Source organism: Oncorhynchus gorbuscha, linkage group LG03 (assembly GCF_021184085.1).
Source record: "Oncorhynchus gorbuscha isolate QuinsamMale2020 ecotype Even-year linkage group LG03, OgorEven_v1.0, whole genome shotgun sequence".
In the NCBI taxonomy this organism is placed as follows: domain Eukaryota; kingdom Metazoa; phylum Chordata; class Actinopteri; order Salmoniformes; family Salmonidae; genus Oncorhynchus; species Oncorhynchus gorbuscha.
In genome coordinates this window covers 55,243,443-55,266,347 of record NC_060175.1, presented here as the reverse complement: position 1 = coordinate 55,266,347, position 22,905 = coordinate 55,243,443, and the positions used below count along the sequence as shown (strand labels likewise).

The following is a 22,905-nucleotide window of genomic DNA, read 5'->3' as shown; positions in this document are numbered from 1 at the left end:
GACAGATCTTGAGAGAATCTGCAGAGAATGGGAGAAACTCCCCAAATACAAGCTTGTAGCGTCATACCCAAGAAGACTCGAGGCTGTAATCGCTGCCAATGGTGCTTCAACAAAGTACTGAGTAAAGGGTCTGAATACTTATGTAAATGTGATAATTCAGTAGTTTATTTTGAATACATTTGAAAACAATGCTTTGTCATTATGGGGTATTGTGTGTAGATTGATGAGAGAGAAAAAAACAATTTCATCCATTTTAGAATAAGGCTATAACGTAACAAAAAGTGGAATAAGTCAAGGGGTCTGAATACTTTCACAGTGCACTGTATAGGACCTGTTCAAATTATCACTTTAACGCTCAACATCGCCACTTCATATGCACACTTTTATTCAGCTAAGTTCAATTATATTCTTCTTACTATAAAATCCTATAATATAAAATAATGGAATGGGACTTAAAAGCATTTCTTGTCTACAAAATGAACAAGCCTACAGCCTATAGCCGGATAACATACAGACAGACAATTTAATATGAGTAATGGTGTGCCCCAGGGCTCTGTACTTTGTCCCCTCTTGTTCACTATTTCTATAATTAATTTAGACAAACATTTGAAAAATGAGTAACTTCACTTTTATGCTGATGATACTGTTATTTATTGTTGTGCCTCATCTCTCACAAAAGCTTTCCAGAACATGCAAACTGCTTTTTATACTGTTCAACATACCTTGTGTCAATTGAAGCTTATCCTCAATACTGACAAAACTAAACTAATGGTGTTTTCTAAAGCAAGAAATAGATCTGTGAAACTTTCACCTATTACTACCTGTCAGGGCAATGAGATTGAGGTTGTAACCTCATGTAAATATCTTGGATTTTAATTGATTATGGCCTCTCTTTTAAATTGCATATTCAACAACTTGCAAAAAAAAAAAAGCTGAAGTTGGGATTTTATTTTAGGAATAAGGCCTATTTTTCTTTTGAAGCCAGGAGGCTACATTTATGCCTTTACTAGACTATGGGGATATTTTATATATGAATGCTTCCATGACGCATTGAGATTTATTTAAACTGCAAAACACTTACGCACCACTGCACTTTATATACCAGGGCTGGCTGGCCTTCTCTAGTCACTCATAGGCTCAGTCACTGGTATACTTTTATTTACAAAGCCATTTTGGGTTTAATCCCATTTTATTTGGGCATTTTTATTGTTCAGAAATGTGGTGGGGACTCTCTTCGTTCGCAGGACTTTATCCTGCTAACTGTTAGAAATGTCCGAACTGAATTTGGTAAAAGGGCTTTTATGTACTCTGTGCTTGGAACGCCTTACAAAATACTTTTAAATCACTGATGAAGGATTTTGAGACTGATTCCCTGACCTGTCAATATTTTTAATTTTCTGTTTTATGATTTTGCTCTTGTGAATTCTATGGTTTTTACTAGATTACTTGTAGTCTTTCATGTTTGTCTGTCTGTATTTGTGTAATGACTTGGTGCTGCCTATCTTGGCCAGGATGCTCTTGAAAAAGAGATTTCAAATCTCAATGAGCCCTTCCTGGTTAAATAAAGGTTAAATAAATAAATATTCTCAACTCATATTCTGTTCTTCTGACAACAAATTATCTTCATATCATGTTTCTTTAGACCTGCCTAAAATAAATAATGGATTTATTGTGATTGTGTATATTAAAATGGATTTATTTGACTTTTTTTAAATGTAGATGTTCTAAAGGCGTGCATCAGCGGCTTAAATGCGTGGAGGCCTGGAGACGCTAAACATGTTTATGTTAATTAACTGTCAATTACCATGAGACCGGCTGACAAAATGTCATGACCGCCACAGCCCTAGCTCCTGCCCAGCTTTGCTGGTGTCCAGAGGGCTACTGCTCAGTCCTCCACTCTGGATGGACATACTGCTAGAGGTCACTCTCCCCTGCCAGACCTGTGGAAGACTCCACCGTGATTTTAAGGGAAGCCAGTCGTGTTACTACATCTTCTTCTCCTTCAGCGTCAGTGAAGTCGAAGCCAGTGTACCCCTGCTCCTCCACACAATAGCTGATAAACCTGAACACACAGACAGTGTTGAGTGAGCTAAAACATGTATTAAATAATCCAAACACACTTACAGTCATGTGTACATACAGTGCCTTGCGAAAGTATTCGGCCCCCTTGAACTTTGCGACCTTTTGCCACATTTCAGGTTTCAAACATAAAGATATAAAACTGTATTTTTTTGTGAAGAATCAACAACAAGTGGGACACAATCATGAAGTGGAACGACATTTATTGGATATTTCAAACTTTTTTAACAAATCAAAAACTGAAAAATTGGGCGTGCAAAATTATTCAGCCCCCTTAAATTAATACTTTGTAGTTTTATATCTTTATGTTTGAAGCCTGAAATGTGGCAAAAGGTCGCAAAGTTCAAGGAGGCCGAATACTTTCGCAAGGCACTGTACATGTTACGTATGGGTGGCCTTGGGAATCAAACCCACAATCCTGGCATTGAAAGCACCATTCTCTACCAACTGAGCCATACATATAGCAACTATAACTAGGAGTTGTCCTGGGTTCTTTAATCAACTTTGGTATGTAAGAAAAGAGAAGAGAGCACCAATATGTGTATGTGGCGGTGGAGGTTTCCAAAAGGGTTCTGCAGCTGTTCCCATGGAAGAACCCTTTTTGGTGCCAAGTAGAACCCTTTTTGGTGTAAGCAGAACAATTTTGTGATCCATCCACCCTCTGTGGAAAGGGTTCTACATGGAACCCAAAAGAGTTCTGCCTGGAACCAAACAGGTTCTACCTGGAACCAAAAGGAGCTCTAAAAAGTGTTCTCCTATGGAGACAGCCGAAGAACCCTTTTTGGTTCTAGATAGCACCTTTGTTTCCTAAGAGTGTCGTGGGAAAGAAATGAGAGAGGGTGGCCCTTGTGTCTGGTGACTTGCTGACGCCAGCACAGCGTGATGATTTGATCACAATTAATGGAATTTTCCAGGTTTGGATGGCTGTATGTTTGCATATCACAGGAGTGAAACACACTGCCGCCATTGGCTTTTTCCGGGGCGGGACCTTCCCTTGGAGCCCTGGGGATTACTGACGGAGGTGTGAAGACTGATGAAACTTGACAAAATGAATGTTACTGTGAATTAATTTTTCATGTTTCAATTGTTTCAAGTGTTCATAAAGAGCTGTGAATGTTGATATTCCTGATTATACTGTACATGTTATGGATTCATTTTTCCCCCAGAGTTGCTGTGCTAAAGTGTTGGCCGGGAGCCGGTCAGTTCAAAGTGGGAGCAGCCCAGATTGTGCGCTCCTATTATTGTGTTGATTAGACGAGAGAAATGTGTGTGAATTGTTATGCTTTTGTTTAATTGTTTTGGCAAAGCAGTGATGGAAATGAAACAACGAGGGTTATTGAAGTGGAGTTCTGTCCTGGTTAGGAGAAAAAAGTGTTGCTTCGTTCAGGGAGTCATTGTAAAACAATGTCATACTTTGTATGCCATAGTAGTGTATTTGTTATGCTTAATAATGCTCTATCTTTTTAAATGTAAGACTTCTGGTGTGTACTCTTTGATAACTGTATTCTTATTGCATAACTGTAATCGTTACAAATTCCTTGCTGGTGACCGTCATCAGCACCTCGCAACCCTGAGATGCACACTCCAAATCCCCATCCCCCACGACCAACCGGAGCCTGAGAGTCTAGGGGGTACCATAAACCTCTCTTAAACTCTCCCTGACCCTGATAGGTTTCTAGGGAGGTTAGTAGGGGGCCGGACATCCGCCAATCCTTATGACTATACAGGACACACAATATGTACGGTAGTCCTCATATTTCAGAGTAATATTTTCCTTAATTATTCTTTGATGTAATGGTACATTTTATTTACACTACACATAGCCTGTGCTTGGGTTCTAACTTTACATCTCTGCCCTAAGCTTGACTCAATGCTGGAACTTCGATCGCTAGAATTCGCTCATAGTATCTGGACATTGTTAATTGCATAACAGTTATCTTAGACACGTGTAATTATAGTTAATGGGACTTCTTGCTAGACTTGCCAGAGATGCTTAAGGCCTATTGCATTTATTCACGTGATTATGGAGTCAGTTTGAATTATTATATTACAATCATATTCCTCCTACACTAATTGTCATCCTCAGTAGTCAGAGTGGATTCATACCATTCTACAGAGGATAGTTAACATTCTCCTCATGTTAACTTTCCTTGGCCCTTGGGAGAACAAAGGTCTTACCGCTCCCAAGTTGGGTCCTTGTTGAGGATAACAGGGTTTCCCACCACTATCAGCAGGGCCTTGGCTCTGGTCATGGCCACATTGAACCTCTGTAGAGAAGAGAGGACATGGTGGGGTCAGCTGACAGTTGCACAGAAAAACGTGACATACAGTACCCGTCAAAAGTTTGGACACACCTACTCATTCCAGGGTTTTTCTTTATTTCTACTATTTCCTGCATTGTAGAATAATAGTGAAGACATCAAAACCTTTTTTTAAACAAAGAATCATGTAGTAACCATCAAAATATATTTTACATGTGAGATTCTATATGTGAGATTTTATATGTCAGCCAATCAGTTGTGTTGTGACAATGTAGGGTGGTATACAGAAGATAGCCCTATTTGCTAAAAGACCAAGTCCATATTATGGCAAGAACAGCTCAAATAAGCAAAGAGAAATGACAGTCCCATCATTACTTTAAGACACGAAGGTCAGTCAAAACTGAACATTTCAAAAACTTTGAAAGAGCAGTCGCCTAAAACATCAAGCGCTATGATGAAATTGGCTCTCATGAAGACCGCCACAGGAAAGGAAGACCCAGAGTTACCTCTGCTGCAGAGCATAAGTTCATAAGTTTACCCTGGGAAATTGCAGCCCTAATAAATGCTTCAGAGTTCAAGTAACAGACATGTCAACATCAACTGCTCAGAGGAGACTGTGTGAATCAGACCTTCATGGTCAAATTTCTGCAAAGAAACCACTGCTAAAGGACACCAATAAGAAGAGACTTGCTGGAGCCAAGAAACATTAGCAATGGACATTAGACCGGTGGAAATCTGTCCTTTGGTCTGATGAGTCCAAATTTGGGATTTTTGGTTCCAACCGCCATGTCTTTGTGAGATGCAGAGTCGATGAACGGATGATCTCCGCATGTGTAGTTCCCACCATGAAGCATGGAGGAGGAGGTGTGATGGTGCTTTGCTGGTGACACTGTCAGAGATTTATTTAGAATTCAAGGCACACTTAACCAGCATGGCTACCACAGCATTCTGCAGCGACACGCCAACCAATCTGGTTTGAGCATAGTGGGACTATCATTTGTTTCTCAACAGGACAATGACTGTCCTTGTTATTAGTGCTACGAGAACGAACTCTCTGATCTGGGGCAATGATCAGCTCAAACTAGCCAGAAGCTAGCCAGGAGCTAGCCAGAGGCTAGCCAGAAGCTAATCAGAAGCTAGTTCAGAAGCTAGTTAGCTTCTTTACTGGCAAATCGTTAGTATTCAGCTAACCACGGTTTGTGGTCATCAGCTATCCTTTAGATCGAAAATCTATCGCCAGTTTTGTACGGCGCAGCGCAGCGCGGCTCGGAACATACCGGACCAATTTTTCTCTCCATGTCCCTGGATTTCAACTGCTCTCTGGACATTCATACCTGGATCTCACAGCTAGCTAGCTGCTATCCGTGTGACTATCGGCTTTCGTCGATTCCAGAGCAAACATAAATTATTCCGGAGCTAGCCAGCTCCGTCAATCACTCCTGAGTTCCATCAATCACTCCTGGGCTGCAGTCACCTATCCGGACCAGTTTTACTGCCTACGCGGAGCCCCACCGGGCCTTTCAGAACTGGACTGCCGACGTTATCTACCCGAAGGAGTTATCCGGCTGGCTCCTCCGTTGCCACGTTACCTGAACGCCCATCTGCGGCCTGCTAACCGTTAGCTGTCTTACCGGCTGCTATCTGAATAGACAATCGGACAATTTATTTATTTTTATTTTATTATGTTTTCTTCTTGGGCCTCTATAACTAGATCTATTGTTTTTATTTTTGTTGTTGTTGTTGTGTGATTTGGATTAATCCCCTCTACCACACGGAACCCCACTAATCTACTGACGGAACGCAAGAGGTGGCTAATAACAATCCTCCATCCTATGCTAGCTTGCTACCGATGGCCTGGCGAGCTGTCTAAATTGCTGTGACTCCCAACCAACCTCTCCACTCACTGGACCCTTTTGATCACTCGACTAAGCATGCCTCTCCTTAATGTCAATATGTCTTGTCCATTGCTGTTCTGGTTAGTGTTTATTGTCTTATTTCACTATAGAGCCTCTAGTCCTGCTCACTATACCTTATCCAACCTATTAGTTCCACCACCCACATATGCAATGACATCTCCTGGTTTTAATGATGTTTGTAGAGACAATATCTCTTTCTTCATCACTCAATACCTAGGTTTACCTCCACTGTATTCACATCCTACCATACCTTTGTCTGTACATTATACCTTGATGCTATTTTATCGCCCCCAGAAACCTCCTTTTACTCTCTGTTCTAGACGTTCTAGAGGACCAATTCTTATTGCTTTTAGCAGCACCCTTATTCTACTCCTCCTATGTTCCTCTGGCGATGTAGAGGTGAATCCAGGCCCTGCAGTGCCTAGCTCCACTCCTATTCCCCAGGTGCTCTCTTTTGACGACTTCTGTAACCGTAATAGCCTTGGTTTCATGCATGTTAACATTAGAAGCCTCCTCCCTAAGTTTGTTCTATTCACTGCTTTAGCACACTCTGCCAACTTGGATGTTCTAGCTGTGTCTGAATCCTGGCTTAGGAAGACCACCAAAAATTCTGAAATTTTAATTCCAAACTACAACATTTTCAGACAAGATAGAACTGCCAAAGGGGGCGGTGTTGCAATCTACTGCAAAGACAGCCTGCAGAGTTCTGTCCTACTATCCAGGTCTGTACCCAAACAATTTGAACTTCTACTTTTAAAAATCCACCTCTCTAAAAACAAGTCTCTCACTGTTGCTGCCTGCTATAGACCACCCTCTGCCCCCAGCTGTGCTCTGGACACCATATGTGAACTGATTGCCCCCCATCTATCTTCAGAGCTCGTGCTGCTAGGCGACCTAAACTGGAACATGCTTAACACCCCAGCCATCCTACAATCTAAACTTGATGCCCTCAATCTCACACAAATTATCAATGAACCTACCAGGTACCTCCCCAAAGCCTTAAACACGGGCACCCTCATAGATATCATCCTAACCAACTTCCCCTCTAAATACAGCGATCACTACCTCATTGCCTGCATCCGTAATGGGTCAGCGGTCAAACGACCTCCACTCATCACTGTAAAACGCTCCCTGAAACACTTCAGCGAGCAGGCCTTTCTAATCGACCTGGCCGGGGTATCCTGGAAGGATATTGATCTCATCCTGTCAGTAGAGGATGCCTGGATATTTTTTAATAAATGCCTTCCTAACCATCTTAAATAAACATGCCCCATTCAAGAAATTTAGAACCAGGAACAGATATAGCCCTTGGTTCTCCCCAGACCTGACTGCCATTAACCAACACAAAAACATCCTATGGCGTTCTGCATTAGCATCGAACAGCCCCGGTGATATGCAGCTGTTCAGGGAAGCTAGAAACCATTATACACAGGCAGCTTTTTCAAGCAGAAATTTGCTTCCTGCAACACTAACTCAAAAAAGTTCTGGGACACTGTAAAGTCCATGGAGAATAAGAACACCTCCTCCCAGCTGCCCACTGCACTGAAGATAGGAAACACTGTCACCACTGATAAATCCACCATAATTGAGAATTTCAATAAGCATTTTTCTACGGCTGGCCATGCTTTCCACCTGGCTACTCCTACCCCAGTCAACAGCTCTGCACCCCCAACAGCAACTCGCCCAAGCCTTCCCCATTTCTCCTTCTCCCAAATCCGTTCAGCTGATGTTCTGAAAGAGCTGCAAAATCTGGACCCCTACAAATCAGCCGGGCTAGACAATCTGGACCCTTTCTTTCTAAAATTATCTGCCAAAATTGTTGCCACCCCTATTACTAGCCTGTTCAACCTCTCTTTCGTGTCTTCTGGGATTCGCAAAGATTGGAAAGCAGCTGCGGTCATCCCCCTCTTCAAAGGGGGGACACTCTTGACCCAAACTGCTACAGACCTATATAATATAATAATATAATATATGCCATTTAGCAGACGCTTTTATCCAAAGCGACTTACAGTCATGTGTGCATACATTCTACGTATGGGTGGTCCCGGGGATCGAACCCACTACACTGGCGTTACAAGCGCCATGCTCTACCAACTGAGCTACAGAAGGACCACAATATCTATCCTACCATGCCTTTCTAAGGTCTTCGAAAGCCAAGTCAACAAACAGATTACCGACCATTTCGATTCTCACCATACCTTCTCTGCTATGCAATCTGGTTTCAGAGCTGGTCATGGGTGCACCTCAGCCACACTCAAGGTCCTAAACGATATCTTAACCGCCATCGATAAGAAACATTACTGTGCAGCCGTATTCATTGATCTGGCCAAGGCTTTCGACTCTGTCAATCACCACATCCTCATCGGCAGACTCGACAGCCTTGGTTTCTCAAATGATTGCCTCGCCTGGTTCACCATCTACTTCTCTGATAGAGTTCAGTGTGTCTGCTGTCCGGACCTCTGGCAGTCTCTATGGGGGTGCCACAGGGTTCAATTCTTGGACCGACTCTCTTCTCTGTATACATCAATGAGGTCGCTCTTGCTGCTGGTGAGTCTCTGATCCACCTCTACGCAGACAACACCATTCTGTATACTTCTGGCCCTTCTTTGGACACTGTGTTAACAACCCTCCAGGCAAGCTTCAATGCCATACAACTCTCCTTCCGTGGCCTCCAATTGCTCTTAAATACAAGTAAAACTAAATGCATGCTCTTCAACATATCGCTACCTGCACCTACCCGCCTGTCCAACATCACTACTCTGGACGGCTCTGACTTAGAATACGTGGACAACTACAAATACTTAGGTGTCTGGTTAGACTGTAAACTCTCCTTCCAGACCCATATCAAACATCTCCAATCCAAAGTTAAATCTAGAATTGGCTTCCTATTTCACAACAAAGCATCCTTCCCTCATGCTACCAAACATACCCTTGTAAAACTGACCATCCTACCAATCCTCGACTTTGGCGATGTCATTTACAAAATAGCCTCCAATACCCTACTCAACAAATTGGATGCAGTCTATCACAGTGCAATCCGTTTGTCACCAAAGCCCCATATACTACCCACCATTGCGACCTGTAGGCTCTCGTTGGCTGGCCCTCGCTTCATACTCGTCGCCAAACCCACTGGCTCCATGTAATCTACAAGACCCTGCTAGGTAAAGTCCCCCCTTATCTCAGCTCGCTGGTCACCATAGCATCTCCCACCTGTAGCACACGCTCCAGCAGGTATATCTCTCTAGTCACCCCCAAAACCAATTATTTCTTTGGCCGCCTCTCCTTCCAGTTCTCTGCTGCCAATGACTGGAACGAACTACAAAAATCTCTGAAACTGGAAACTTATCTCCCTCACTAGCTTTAAGCACCAACTGTCAGAGTAGCTCACAGATTACTGCACCTGTACATAGCCCACCTATAATTTAGCCCAAACAACTACCTCTTTCCCAACTGTATTTAATTTATTTATTTATTTTGCTCCTTTGCACCCCATTATTTTTATTTCTACTTTGCACATTCTTCCATTGCAAAACTACCATTCCAGTGTTTTACTTGTTATATTGTATTTACTTTGCCACCATGGCCTTTTTGCCTTTACCTCCCTTCTCACCTCATTTGCTCACATTGTATATAGACTTGTTTATACTGTATTATTGACTGTATGTTTGTTTTACTCCATGTGTAACTCTGTGTCGTTGTATCTGTCGAACTGCTTTGCTTTATCTTGGCCAGGTCGCAATTGTAAATGAGAACTTGTTCTCAACTTGCCTACCTGGTTAAATATAGGTGAAATAAAAAAATACAAATAAAAAAATAAAAACATGAATGGCTTCAGTAGGTTTATTGTCTCCCTAAGTAAAGTTATTTCATCCTCTGCCATAAACTCATTCTCAGACTCGTAGCTACTCTCTATAAATTCAGCCATTTTTGGGAGTTCCAAAATGTTCTCTCCTGCCAGTGATGTAAAAATGGTGATTTACAGTTGCAGTTAGCTGGCGTTCTAAATCTTAGTGTTTCACTGCAGGACATGGTGAAAAGCTAATACTTTCTCTTGGGTCTAGTACACAGAAAATTAGCCAGTGTTAAATCAACACGGAGAGTGTTCAATTTAACACTGGTCCAGTATCTATATGGGTCCACACTTTTCAGTGTTAAATTAACATATTGCTAATTGTAAAGCATTATTTGCATATTTCCCAGAGTGCCTTGCCTTTCAAGTGAATTGTAGAGTTACCACCTATGACTGTATTTGTTGCATCCATCCATTTTCATTCCTGTTGCATTCCCCAAGTAAGATCCTAAGCAAATGTGTTATCATTAAAATGGAATTCTTTAACACAATACAATACATGTATTTCATAAGGCCTTATGTTAAGAGCCTAGTTTTTACGCTGATACAGTGGCCTGAAATTCATGGTTTACAAGCCACATCAGGCCTGCATGTCACATTATGCTGGCTTGCAAAGTAATGTGTCATTCCTATTGGAATCCAGCCAGAGTGGGGATATCCAACATTTTGAATATTTATTCACCCGCAACCTGCATTCCAAATGACTGCCAGAGTTGGGAAGAGTAAGAAATTAGACTACGTAAAAGCATCTAAACTGGAATGATCTTTTCAGTAACGGGTGTAATTAGTCCAACTATCATATTGGATTAGTTGAGAAGAATTGTTATTTATATTTGAGTAGCATAAGATTAATTAATCAGTCAATATACATGCAAACACATAAATATTGAAACAAAATGTTTATAAAAATCAACCTGCAATAGAGCATGCTGGGAAATATGATAATGATGCACTATTACACTATTATTTATGCATACACACAATGTACACATTGCGGACACAAATGCGGACACAAAACACATGCATGTGGGCGAACACAGACATCATATAGAGCAAGATTGAGCAAAAGGTAAGTGCTGGGAAAGACCTTCTCGTTAGTGAGGAAGCCAATGTTAAAGTCTTGGTCCATCTTGACGTAGTTGATGCTGCTGCGGACGGTAGAGACCATGATGATCTTTCTCTCCTGTCCCTGGAACTCCTCCACTGAACCCACCTGAAACAACAACAACATGCTTCATGCTTCAAGAGTTTAAGCTTCAATATGCAACTTTTTGGGTGATCCGACCAAATTCACATAGAAATGTAAGTTATAGATATGTCCTTCTCATTGAAAGAACGTCTAAGAAGCTGTAGATCTGTTCTAAGTGCGCTATTTCTTTGCTTCCCATTCTTAAGTTTAGTTTTTAGCTTCAAACAGCTGAAAATACAATATTTTTGGTTATTGAAAATATATTTCACAGCGGATTAGATGGTACGATGTGTTTTGTCACATAAACTGAAATTAGGTGAACAATTTGAATGTTAGCAACCAGGAAATGGCGGAGCGATTTCTGCATATTGCACCTTTAACGCCTCATCTAAACAAAGGCATCAGGTTATAAGACTGATGTATAACACAGGACTCACCTTGAGCTCCTTGATGTCCTTCCATTGACTCAACTCTTTGACAAAATTCAGAGCTTTTTGGATTTTTTCAACCTGTTAAAAACAGAAGATTAATTTAGGTAAAACTCCTGCATATCAGGTATAGTTCATGATGGGTGCTTTTAACCCCATGGATGACGTCTCACCTGTTTCCTATAGGGAGCGATGATGCCAATGTCTTTAGGGGACAGTTTGGGCATGCCCTTCTTGCCCTGGGTCTTCATCAACTTGGTGAGGTAGTCCACCAGGACCTCAATCTCTGACAGGTTGAAGAAGGACGGACTGTTGCCTTCTCTCTCATCCTTTCCCAACACTCCATGGAATATCAGTGGGAACCCCTACACAGAAGGACCACAGGACTGCAAACAATACTGGAGACATTTCCACCACCCACACAATCACAACTTAACCCATGATTAAGATTCAGCTTTCTGCAACATGGCCACTCATATTTTACCTTTTAAATATTCATTACGAAATCAGGAGAAACAGCAGTCCACATAGACCTGTTGCTGCATGTTTGAGAAAGAGATGCTTTAAAAAATAAAATAAAACATTTTTTATAAATATGCTGCTACTAATGTTATTGGGGATTCAGGAATAGCTCTGTGGTCAGAGGGGAGCAGCCATGCCTCAGACAGACAGACAGGCACGCGCTGACATTGTAATTACTGAGCTGCCTGAGGAGAAGAGACCCTGGAGAGGTGCAACAACACTAACTCACACACCTAACAAACCTCAAATCAGAATAATGTTCAGTAGGCACTGAACGGGAAGAAAACATTTGAATCAGAGATGGTGCTAGCAGAACCTGTACAAAAAGAACACTTGTCACACCTCCTTGGGCAGATGCTCCCAGTTGCAGTAGGTTTCACGATCCCACTGGTCTGCAAACACCTGCAGCTCCTTCTCATAGAAGAGCTCATTGGGAATCTTCAGAATAGCAGGGTGGGACCTGGGGTGGAAGAGAAGAAAGGAATAGGGGAAAGGAAATAGTTAAGGTAGATGAGCTCAGAACTATCTAATCAAACGATGTTACAAAATAGCAACACTGGAAAGAACAGGATGGAAGAAATCCCAGAGCCCAGACCTGTAGTTGCGAAGGAGCTTGGTCACAAAGCGACTGTCAAAGTGTCCAAATTCTCCATCCTTCTGATACAGTGGGTTGTCTTTCATCAGTCTCTCTAGCAAAGAAATCCCTGGGATACACAAAGGTTAATCTTATAGTCATGGGAAAAAGAATAATCAATTTCTTCCCAGTACGGGGCGTTCGATATGCGCACAAGCTTGTGTGTGTGACCCCCAAAAATTCTGGGCCTAATCATAGAATGACATATAGAACCCCTATTAATTCAATAGGATCTCTATTGGCGTAGTCGTAAAGATCTGCCATATAACTTATAAAATGTATTACCTTTCATTTAGGGATAAACACAACCAGTCATGATGTTTTAATCTGACTGTTAAACAATCACTTCAGAGGGCTCCTTTACTAGGCTACCTGTGCACGTTCATCCACTAGCAACATATTTCCAGCCTCCAAACAGTAGTGAATGGAAAGGGACATTGTTACACAGAAAAGTGTAATGACATTTGGCGAATGTCATTAGGGCAGAATGTATGCGTCAATTGCTGTCCGTGCGCGTCTCAGTGTCGGCCCCTCATCTCTGCCTTGACAAAATGTCAGTGTTCTCGTCGAACGACATCACATTTTGGAGCGTAGGTTCTCTCACCCTTTGTCAAGTTATTTTTTCATGCAGTAATGATAAAAAGTGGTGTAATAGCCTAGTTTTCTTTTAAGTATTGTGATAGGCTCATGTTTTACCAGTATGGCGTACCGCCACTATTTATTTTGCTGGGACACCGCACCAGACCGTACCGCCTTACTTTCACCCCCGCTTATAGTACATTGAGCTTGCTGATATTCCAGCTATGAGACATGACAGAAATGGGGATTGATTATTGAATATAGTCATTGGGTATGCTTCATTGATTGCGCATTAGAGCCTACCCATTCCATACTGCATGGCCAGGGGGGATCGTAAGATGGGTCCTAGCTGCTGAGGGTCTCCAGCCAATACCAGCTGGCCCTCCTCTGGATGGAGCAGGCCTGTGGATACAAGAGGCAGCCATTGGCTACTGGATAGTAGCAAGCCAATATGGTCATGTTCACTAGGGCCAAAACGGGATGAAGCATTTTGAAATATAGTGAAATAGAGGAGGTGCAACAGGAGTTTATCCAATACGATGACAGATTTTTGTTATCTGTTACAGAACGTTTTGCTGAGTTGTTCCCTACTGACCGCAAGCCTGGCCTATGGTGTATAATCTAATATAGGGCTCACACATTGAACAGAGCCCTCCCTGGTATTATCTATCTCACCTGCGATCCCAATGATGCTCTCTGGCTCCACTGCTTGACCCGACTCATCTATGAACACATGGGTGAAGTGACCGACTGGGATGCCGCCGGACACAAGCCTAGGAAAGGAACACCAACACACAGTGGTTAACCTCTTGAACCTATAGGGGCGCTGTGTCATTATTGGATAAAAAGACGTGCCCATTTAAGCGCAATATTTTGTCACGAAAAGATGCTCAACTATGCATGGAATTGACAGCCTTGGAAAGACACAACTCTGGCGTCTCCAAAACTGCAAAGATATTATCTGTGTGTGCCCCGGAACTAATGCAACAGGCGAAACCAAGATGAAGTTTCATACAGGAAATGCCCCGGATTCTGAAGGCGCTGTGTTCCAATGTCTCCTTATATGGCTGTGAATGCGCCAGTAATGAGCCTGCACTCTCTGTCTATTCCCCGAGGTGTCTGCAGCATTGTGACGTGTTTGTAGGCATATCATTGGAAGATTGACCATAAGAGACTACATTTACCTGGTGTCCCGCCCGGTGTCCTGTGTGCGTAATCTGTAGGTCCATGCGCGTTCCATTTCTTCAGAATTGAAAGTAAACTGCCACGATGGATTTTATCGTCGATAGATATGTGAAAAACACCTTGAGGATTGATTCTAAACATTGTTTGCCATGTTTCTGTCGATATTATGGAGTTAATTTGGAAAAAAGTTCCCGTTTTAATGACTTTTTTTCCCCTTAACCAAACGTGATGAACAAAACGGAGCGATTAGTCGACACAAATAATATTTTTTGTAAAAACGGAACATTTGCTATCTAAATAAGTCTCCTCATTGAAAACATCTGAAGTTCTTCAAAGGTAAATGATTTTATTTGAATGCTTTTATGGTTTTTGTGGGAAATGTTGCATGCTGAATGTTAACGCTAAATGGTACGTTAGCCATCAATACTGTTACACAAATGCTTGTTTTGCAATGGTTGAGAAGCATATTTTGAAAATCTGAGATGACAGTGTCGTTAACAAAAGGCTAAGCTTGAGAGCAAATAGATTAATTTCATTTCATTTGCGATTTTCATGAATAGTTAACGTTGTGTTATGCTAATGAGTTTGCGGATAGATTTACACAATCCTGGATACAGGTTTTTTTTCTTAGCTAAACGTGACGCAGAAAACAGAGCGATAATATTTCAGGAAAAACTGAACATTTGCTATCTGAGAGTCTCCTCATTGAAAACGTCTGAAGTTATTCAAAGGTAAATGATTTTATTTGAATGCTTTTCTGTTTTTTTGTGTAAATGTTGCCTGCTGAATGCTAATGCTAAATGCTACGCTAAATGCTACGTTAGCCATCAATACTGTTACACAAATGCAAATGCTTGTTTTGCAATGGTTGAGAAGCATATTTTGAAAATCTGAGATGACAGTGTTGTTAACAAAAGGCTAAGCTTGAGAGCAAATAGATTCATTTCATTTCCGATTTTCATGAATAGTTAACGTTGCGTTATGGTAATGAGCTTGAGGCTGTAGTCACGATACCGGATCCGGGATGGCTCGACGCAAGAAGTTAAACAGAGAGACTTCATCAGGAAAAATGATATATTTTGTGTAAAACTGTAATAATTTGTAAGCACAATGTAACAACGTTAGTAATTACACACTGCAAATCGGTTCTTACAGCAGTATAAAACCATTCAGCCTTCCTACTGTAAAAATGAACCGTACCGTCCTGCTGTCACCAGTGTGGTGATGATGACCTTGTAGTCCAACAAAACCTCCTTTGTGGGAAACACAAAGCTGTCCTGGCTCGCATCCCAGTTACAATGTTTCTGGAATGCCGAAGAACATGGAGAGGGAGAGTCATTGGAAAGGACACACAGTGAAATGTCAGTGAGTATAAAAATCTGTTGAGACTTGTATTCTCAATGTATTTTATTTGTTTAACCTTTTATCACCATGCAAGTGGCCTACAACCTCATGTAATATGTGAGAACCTCACCAGGAGGTTTTGGGGCACCGTGCTGAGGGGTCTGCTGCTGGCATAGAGACGGTAGACACAGTGAGGGTCCATGTGACCCAGCAGCCTCTCACACAACAGGTCTGATGCACTGTTAGATGGGGCACATGCCAGAATGTGGCACAGAGGATCCAGTCTGTTCAGCTGAAAACACAGGCATAACGTTTAACACTAGAACCGCCAAGATGGTCAATCTGACCATTTTAAAACTTTGTAATTTCAATAAAAACCTTGAACACACCTGTCCCTGACTTTTCCTAAATATGTGTATATTACACTGTATCAGTACTTTGAGAAAACTAAACTCTGCAAAAAAAAGAAACGTCCCTTTTTCAGGACCCTGTCTTTCAAAGATAATTCGTAAAAATCCAAATAACTTCACAGATTTAAAGGGATTAAACACTGTTTCCCATGCTTGTTCAATGAACCATAAACAATTAATGAACATGCACCTGTGGAACGGTCATTAAGACACTACAGCTTACAGACAGTAGGCAATTAATTGTGATACAGCCTGGTCTGATTCCAGGCTGTATCACAACCGGCCGTGATTGTGAGTCCCATAGGTCGGCGCACAATTGGCACAGCATCGTCCGGGTTTTGCCGTAATTGTAAATAAGAATTTGTTCTTAACTGACTTGCCTAGTTAAATAAACGTTTTTAAAAAACACGCTACAGAGAGCATGATCACACAGTCGTCCAGAACAGCTGGTGCTCTCATGCATGCTTCAATGTTGCTTGCCTCAATGCGAGTATAAAAGGCATTTAGCCCTTCTGGTAGGCTTGCGTCACTGGACAGCTCGCAGCTGGCTTTCCCTTTGTAGTCCGTAATAGTTTAAGCCCTGCCACATCCGACAAGTGTCAGAGTCGGTGTAGCAGGACTCAATACTACTCCTGTATAGACGCTTTGCCTCTTTGATGGTTCGTCTGAGGGCATAGCAGGATTTCTTGTAAGTGCACAGATTATTCCTGCTCCTTGAAAGCGGCAGCTCTAGCCTTTAGCTCGGTGCAGATGTTGCCTGTAATCAATGTCTTCTGGTTGGGATATGTACGTATGGTCACTGTGGGGACGACATTGTCGATGCACTTATTGATGAAGCCGGTGACTGAGGTGGTATACTCCTCAATGCCATTGGATGAATACCGGAACATGTTCCAGTCTGTGCTAGCAAAACAGTCCTGTAGCGTAGCATCCGTGTCATCTGACCACCCCCACCCCTCGTCTTACCGGACGTAGCCATTCTGTCCTGCTGATGCACGGAAATCCCAGCCAACTGTATATTATCCATGTCGTCGTTTAGCCACGACTCGGTGAAATAAAATATATTACCGTTTTTAATGTCCCGTTGGTAGGATAGTCTCAAACGGAGCTCATCCTGTTTATTCTCCAGTGATTGCAAGTTGTGCAATATAACAGATGGTAGAGGCAGGTTTCACACTCATCGACAAATTCTCACAAGGCCCTCTGATCTGCAACCTCTGTATCTCCTTATTTTCTTCATGTGAATGACAGGGATTTGGGCCCTGTCTGATAGCAACATTATATTCTTTGATCAGAATCATAAAAAAAATAATCTTTGTCCAGTTCGAGGTGAGTGTTCACTGTTCTGATATCCAGAAGCTCTGTTCGGTCATAAGAGACGGTAGAATCAACATTATGTACAAAATAAGTTACAAACAATTTGAGAAAAACCCCCACAAAATAGCACAATTGGTTAGGAGGCCGTAAAACGGCAGCCTTCCCTCCAGCGCCATTCTTTAAAAATGTACATGTCGCAGACATCACATGCTTATAATTCCCTGCCCTACCACACAGTCAACACTGACTATATCAAACATTAGGAACACCTTCCTAATATTGAGTTGCACTCCCCCCTTTTGCCCTCAGAACAGCCTCAATTTGTCGGGGCATGGACTCTACAAGGTGTCGAAAGCATTCCATAGGGATTCTGGTCCAGTTTGACTCCAATGTTTCCCACAGTTGTGCCAAAATGGCTGGATGTCCTTTGGATGGTGGACCATTCTTGATACACACGGGAAACTGTTGAGTGTGAAAAACCAAGCCGCGTTGCAGTTCTTGACACAAACCGATGCGCCTGGCACCTACTACCATACCCTGTTCAAAGCCACTTAAATGTTTTGCCTTACCCATTCACACTCAATAAGGGATCATAGCTTTCACCTGGATTCACTTGGTCAGTCTACATCATGGAAAGAGCAGGTGTTCTTAATTAATGTTTTGTATATTCAGTGTTTATTTTACAGTAAAAATATAATGGAATATAACAGAATAAAATATAAATTATGTTTTTCAAATGGCTATCACTGATTGTCGCCAGTAACTCGCATGCGGAACACGTGGAGCCACGATAATTATAGGAAATAGTTGTTTTGAAAAAGAGTCCATCAACAACAACAAAAATTGAGAGCTTATTGGCAAAACCAGGTTAATTAGAAACCTTACAATCTGCTCTTTCCAATAGGGTATAGCAAATCAAAACCTCTGGAATACATGGACCTTTGTAGGATGATTTGACCCATCAGTCAATTGAATTTTGTTTTTAGGCTACATCTATTATTATATTGCACATGAGAACATTTTTCAATATAGTTTATGTGTAGTTTGGATAGACCATTAGCTAGCAGTCGACTCTTGTCTTACAGTCAGATAATACACTATTGTCTTATTTTAGTATTTACAGTTTATGCGCTTCTGGATCAATAAATACATTTTCAGACTTATCACAATTTACATTTAGTGTCCTGAGGTTTCTTATGGCATATTTTAGCATAGTAAATGCATTCGTTTTGCAATTGATAATGTGTTATGGAATATCTACACAATTGAAAGATCAACAGTCAGAATGAATTCCAGCACCGCGAGTTTAAGACATGTTTTGGGGGGGGGGTAGTTATTTATGTAGTGCTATGTTATGCTATTTACATATAATGTTATATAGAATATAGAATATGAGCGCTCTGCCCCATCAAAGCGAGTGAAGACAAAATGGTACATCAAATATTAAGACAGATCATAGAACATGTATGCAATATGTCATACTTTATTTTTGTGTGATGGGGGAGTTTATACCTGGTTCATGGCTTCAACTAGAGTGATAGTCTTGCCGGTTCCTGGAGGTCCAAACACCAGGTAAGGAGCAGGCTTGGAGGCCCCAGACACGATGCGCTGGATGGCTGCATGTTGTTCTGGGTTGTTCTCCAGCTGACGATTAAAAATGCTGGAGAAATGTGGAGGAAACATTGGACCATTGTTACTACAATGTCATATCATATGTGTCAACCTGTATTCTCCAATCAAAAATATGTTTAAAAAGAAGATGCTGGAGACAGGAGGAGATAACGATCACTTAGATCACATGCCAGGCTTATCTGCTGTCATCAACTGTTTCCACTCAAACTGTTTGATCCGGAATAGGAAAATATGTTTTTGCATGTCAAGTACACACTGAAACCGAAGAAATGGAGCCACTGAACTATGAGAAGGTATGTGATGTAGAAACTAGATATGGGCCCCGCCAACTTGACACAGGCAGAGCTGCCAGTTGGATCCTTTATTTGAATAAAACTCCTTGGGGAAATGTCTTGCAATCTTGTGATAAGCGTGGGACTTTTTAGGCTAACAAAAGGCAGACCATCTAGATTACAAACTCATTAATGAGGTCTAGTCACTGACATGAAACCGAGAGGCCGGAAGGGAACAAAATTAGAAATATGAGAGGAGCCATTCACAATCTACGTTTTGAAATGTCATGGCGACACTCCTTACAAAATGGCATTATATAATGGGAATCACACCAACGCTTCTGTCTGTGACCTTCCTCTGAGAGAGATATTCATTCCTTCACACTTACAGTTTGTCATTTGGTATGAAATGTCATTGAAACACTTTAGATGAAGTTGCTCTCGTACTTGTGTAGCGACACTGTAATTTACCGCAGATACATCATAGTAATTGGTTTGTGATTCCATACTAATGGAGTTGAACGGTTCTTGCGATTACATGAGTGTATAATGACACAACCATCTACCCACAACAACAGAGCAAAGCCAGTGTGAGTGCTTTGCTATTGGCTGGAAGGGGGAAATCCAGACCTGAGTTTGGGCATGTGGGTAGTCTGGACTCCAGACCCCGATGGGAAGAGCACCTCGTCCATCTGGTGCTTCTCTGCCAGGTCCACCGCCCGGTGCTGCAGCTTCAAGGGGAAACGGTTGATGGTGAACTCCACGTCAAACCTTGTGTTACTGATGAAGCTCTGCACCAGCCTGAGAGGAAGGGAGGGGGTTGGAAAGTATCCTACAGATGGCCATTGCATTGTAACATTATGGGTGGTCTCTCTCTTACCTCTTTGAGAAGCCCAGCTTGACTCTTTCTAGCTCCACTCTATGAACGTAGCCTGTATACACTGTGATGGGTTGGACCTTGTCCTCAGACTTGGCCACTTTCAGGCAGTCTCCCCTAAGGACAGACGGCCTATTCTCTGCCACACCCGGGACCTGGTGAATATCATGGAGAAAGACACTCAGCATACTTATGGTTAGAGTGATATTTAGAGTCAGTGATCGTACCCATTCATTTGGGGTTGACTTATATCACTGGATCTAAACAAAACAGAGCACGAGATGGGAACTCATTACACAACTTTGAGGTAAAAAAAAAAAAAGACTGTCAATTTAGTTCAGGAATGAACTATCACTTTAAGTCATCATTGTCCTCTCTGATAATTGTCCTCTCTCTCTCTCTCTCCACACCTGCATTGCTTGCTGTTTGGGGTTTTAGGCTGGGTTTCTGTATAGCACTTTGTGACATCAGCTGATGTAAGAAGGGCTTTATAAATAAATGTGATTGATTGATTGACAACTGCAGGCATACAGTACATTATGGCCTTTTGCCTTTTCTTACTTGTAGAACCAGGAGTCTTCTGTTGTCCCTGTCCTGAGTCATGGTTTGGTGATGGAGGTCATATTTCTTGATGTCCACCTCCATCTGGATCTCCTCCAGGTGCAGCAGGAGGTGGAAGCGATGGTGGTAGTTCCTCATCTTCAGGGGGCATTTAAGGAGGTTTCTGGGAAGAACATAGACAGAGACAAGACAGAATTGTCAATGAGAATGACCTTCAAGTACAGGAGCTATCAGTCTGGGGAGGATGGAGTCTAGGCAGTTATTGATCCCAGCAGGCAGGCAGGCAGCACACTGACCTCACCAATGAGAGCTTCTGTCTGGCTGTAGGTGAGAGGTACTCAGAGTCCTCCAGTCTCTGTTTAGCCAGGTCCTTCAGATAAAAGGGATACTTATAGTCTCTGAGTTTCACTAGCATTTTCAGAGGCTGGACAACAGATCTGCCGTGACAAATGAGAACGATGAAATGTAACTTTTGACTATAAGGAATATCATTATCAAACCACATAAACAATGTGAAAAGAAAACTCATTAGAATTAGAACAATGTATGTACAGTATATGACTATTGATGAAAATGGGTAAACAAATGGGTAAACATCACTTTTGTCTTACTGTACCTTTCAGGGGGCTCTCCCTCAACTATCACCGTGTCCACAGGCTTGTATGGCGCCACTTGACAAGGCTTGAAGGGAGCGAAAGGCCCCAGCTCCACAGCTAAGTGAGTCCTGGCTGATGCCTCCATCTCCCTCACTATGCAGAAGGGTTTAGAGGAGCCTGGAGGGTTTGACTCCGTGCAGAACTCAAAGTACATGGTGGCAGGGAAATGGCCATAATGATGCAGCCAATAGTGAACCTCTACATCATAGCTTTCCCCTGTGAAAAACAACACAACACATACAGTGGGGGTAAAAAAAAAGTATTTGATCCCCTGCTGATTTTGTACGTTTGCCCACTGACAAAGAAATGATCAGCCTATAATTTGAATGGTAGGTTTATTTGAACAGTGAGAGACAGAATAACAACAACAAAATCCAAAAAGCATGTCAGCAATGTTAAAAATGTATTTACATTTTACTGAGGGAAATACGTATTTGACCCCCTCTCAATCAGAAAGATTTCTGGCTCCCAGGTGTCTTTTATGCAGGTAACAAGCTGAGATTAGGAGCACACCCTTAAAGGGAGTGCTTCTAATCTCAGCTTGTTACCTGTATTAAAGACACCTGTCCACAGAAGCAATCAATCAATCAGATTCCAAACTCTCCACCATGGCCAAGACCAAAGAGCTCTCCAAGGATGTCAGGGACAAGATTGTAGACCTACACAAGGCTGGAATGGGCTACAAGACCATCGCCAAGCAGCTAGGTGAGAAGGTGACAACAATTGGTGCGATTTTTGGAAATGGAAGAAACACAAAAGAACTGTCAATCTCCCTCGGCCTGGGGCTCCATGCAAGATCTCACCTTGTGGAGTTGCAATGATCATGAGAATGGTGAGGAATCAGCCCAGAACTACACGGGAGGATCTTGTCAATGATCTCAAGGCAGCTGGAACCATAGTCACCAAGAAAACAATTGGTAACACACTACGCCGTGAAGGACTGAAATCCTGCAGCGCCCGCAAGATCCCCCTGCTCAAGAAAGCACATATACATGCCCGTCTGAAGTTTGCCAATGATCATCTGAATGATTGAGGGCAACTGGGTGAAAGTGTTGTGGTTAGATGAGACCAAAATGGAGCTCTTTGGCATCAACTCAACTCGCCGTGTTTGGAGGAGGAGGAATGCTGACTATGACCCCAAGAACACCACCCCCTCCGTCAAACATTATGCTTTGGGGGTGTTTGACTGCTAA

General features: G+C 42.1%; 1 protein-coding gene across 3 annotated transcripts in view; it reads right to left on the bottom strand.

Moving 5' to 3' along the window:
• Positions 1-1,600: 1,600 nt before the first annotated feature.
• The window catches only part of mov10a (Mov10 RISC complex RNA helicase a), a 30,931-nt gene continuing 9,626 nt past the window's right edge, over positions 1,601-22,905 (bottom strand). For all 3 annotated transcript variants that reach the window (XM_046343014.1, XM_046343015.1, XM_046343016.1), the window contains 17 exons: positions 21,673-21,928; positions 21,353-21,493; positions 21,057-21,219; positions 20,499-20,650; positions 20,249-20,419; positions 19,227-19,374; positions 16,118-16,279; positions 15,844-15,947; positions 14,134-14,231; positions 13,762-13,860; positions 12,841-12,949; positions 12,588-12,705; positions 11,897-12,088; positions 11,733-11,804; positions 11,194-11,319; positions 4,258-4,346; positions 1,601-2,062 (listed from right to left, as the gene is read on the bottom strand). In XM_046343014.1, coding sequence (XP_046198970.1) covers positions 1,915-2,062; positions 4,258-4,346; positions 11,194-11,319; positions 11,733-11,804; positions 11,897-12,088; positions 12,588-12,705; positions 12,841-12,949; positions 13,762-13,860; positions 14,134-14,231; positions 15,844-15,947; positions 16,118-16,279; positions 19,227-19,374; positions 20,249-20,419; positions 20,499-20,650; positions 21,057-21,219; positions 21,353-21,493; positions 21,673-21,928 — 2,348 coding nt within the window. In that variant the 3' untranslated portion in view covers positions 1,601-1,914. The remainder of the gene's footprint in view (positions 2,063-4,257; positions 4,347-11,193; positions 11,320-11,732; positions 11,805-11,896; positions 12,089-12,587; positions 12,706-12,840; positions 12,950-13,761; positions 13,861-14,133; positions 14,232-15,843; positions 15,948-16,117; positions 16,280-19,226; positions 19,375-20,248; positions 20,420-20,498; positions 20,651-21,056; positions 21,220-21,352; positions 21,494-21,672; positions 21,929-22,905) is intronic.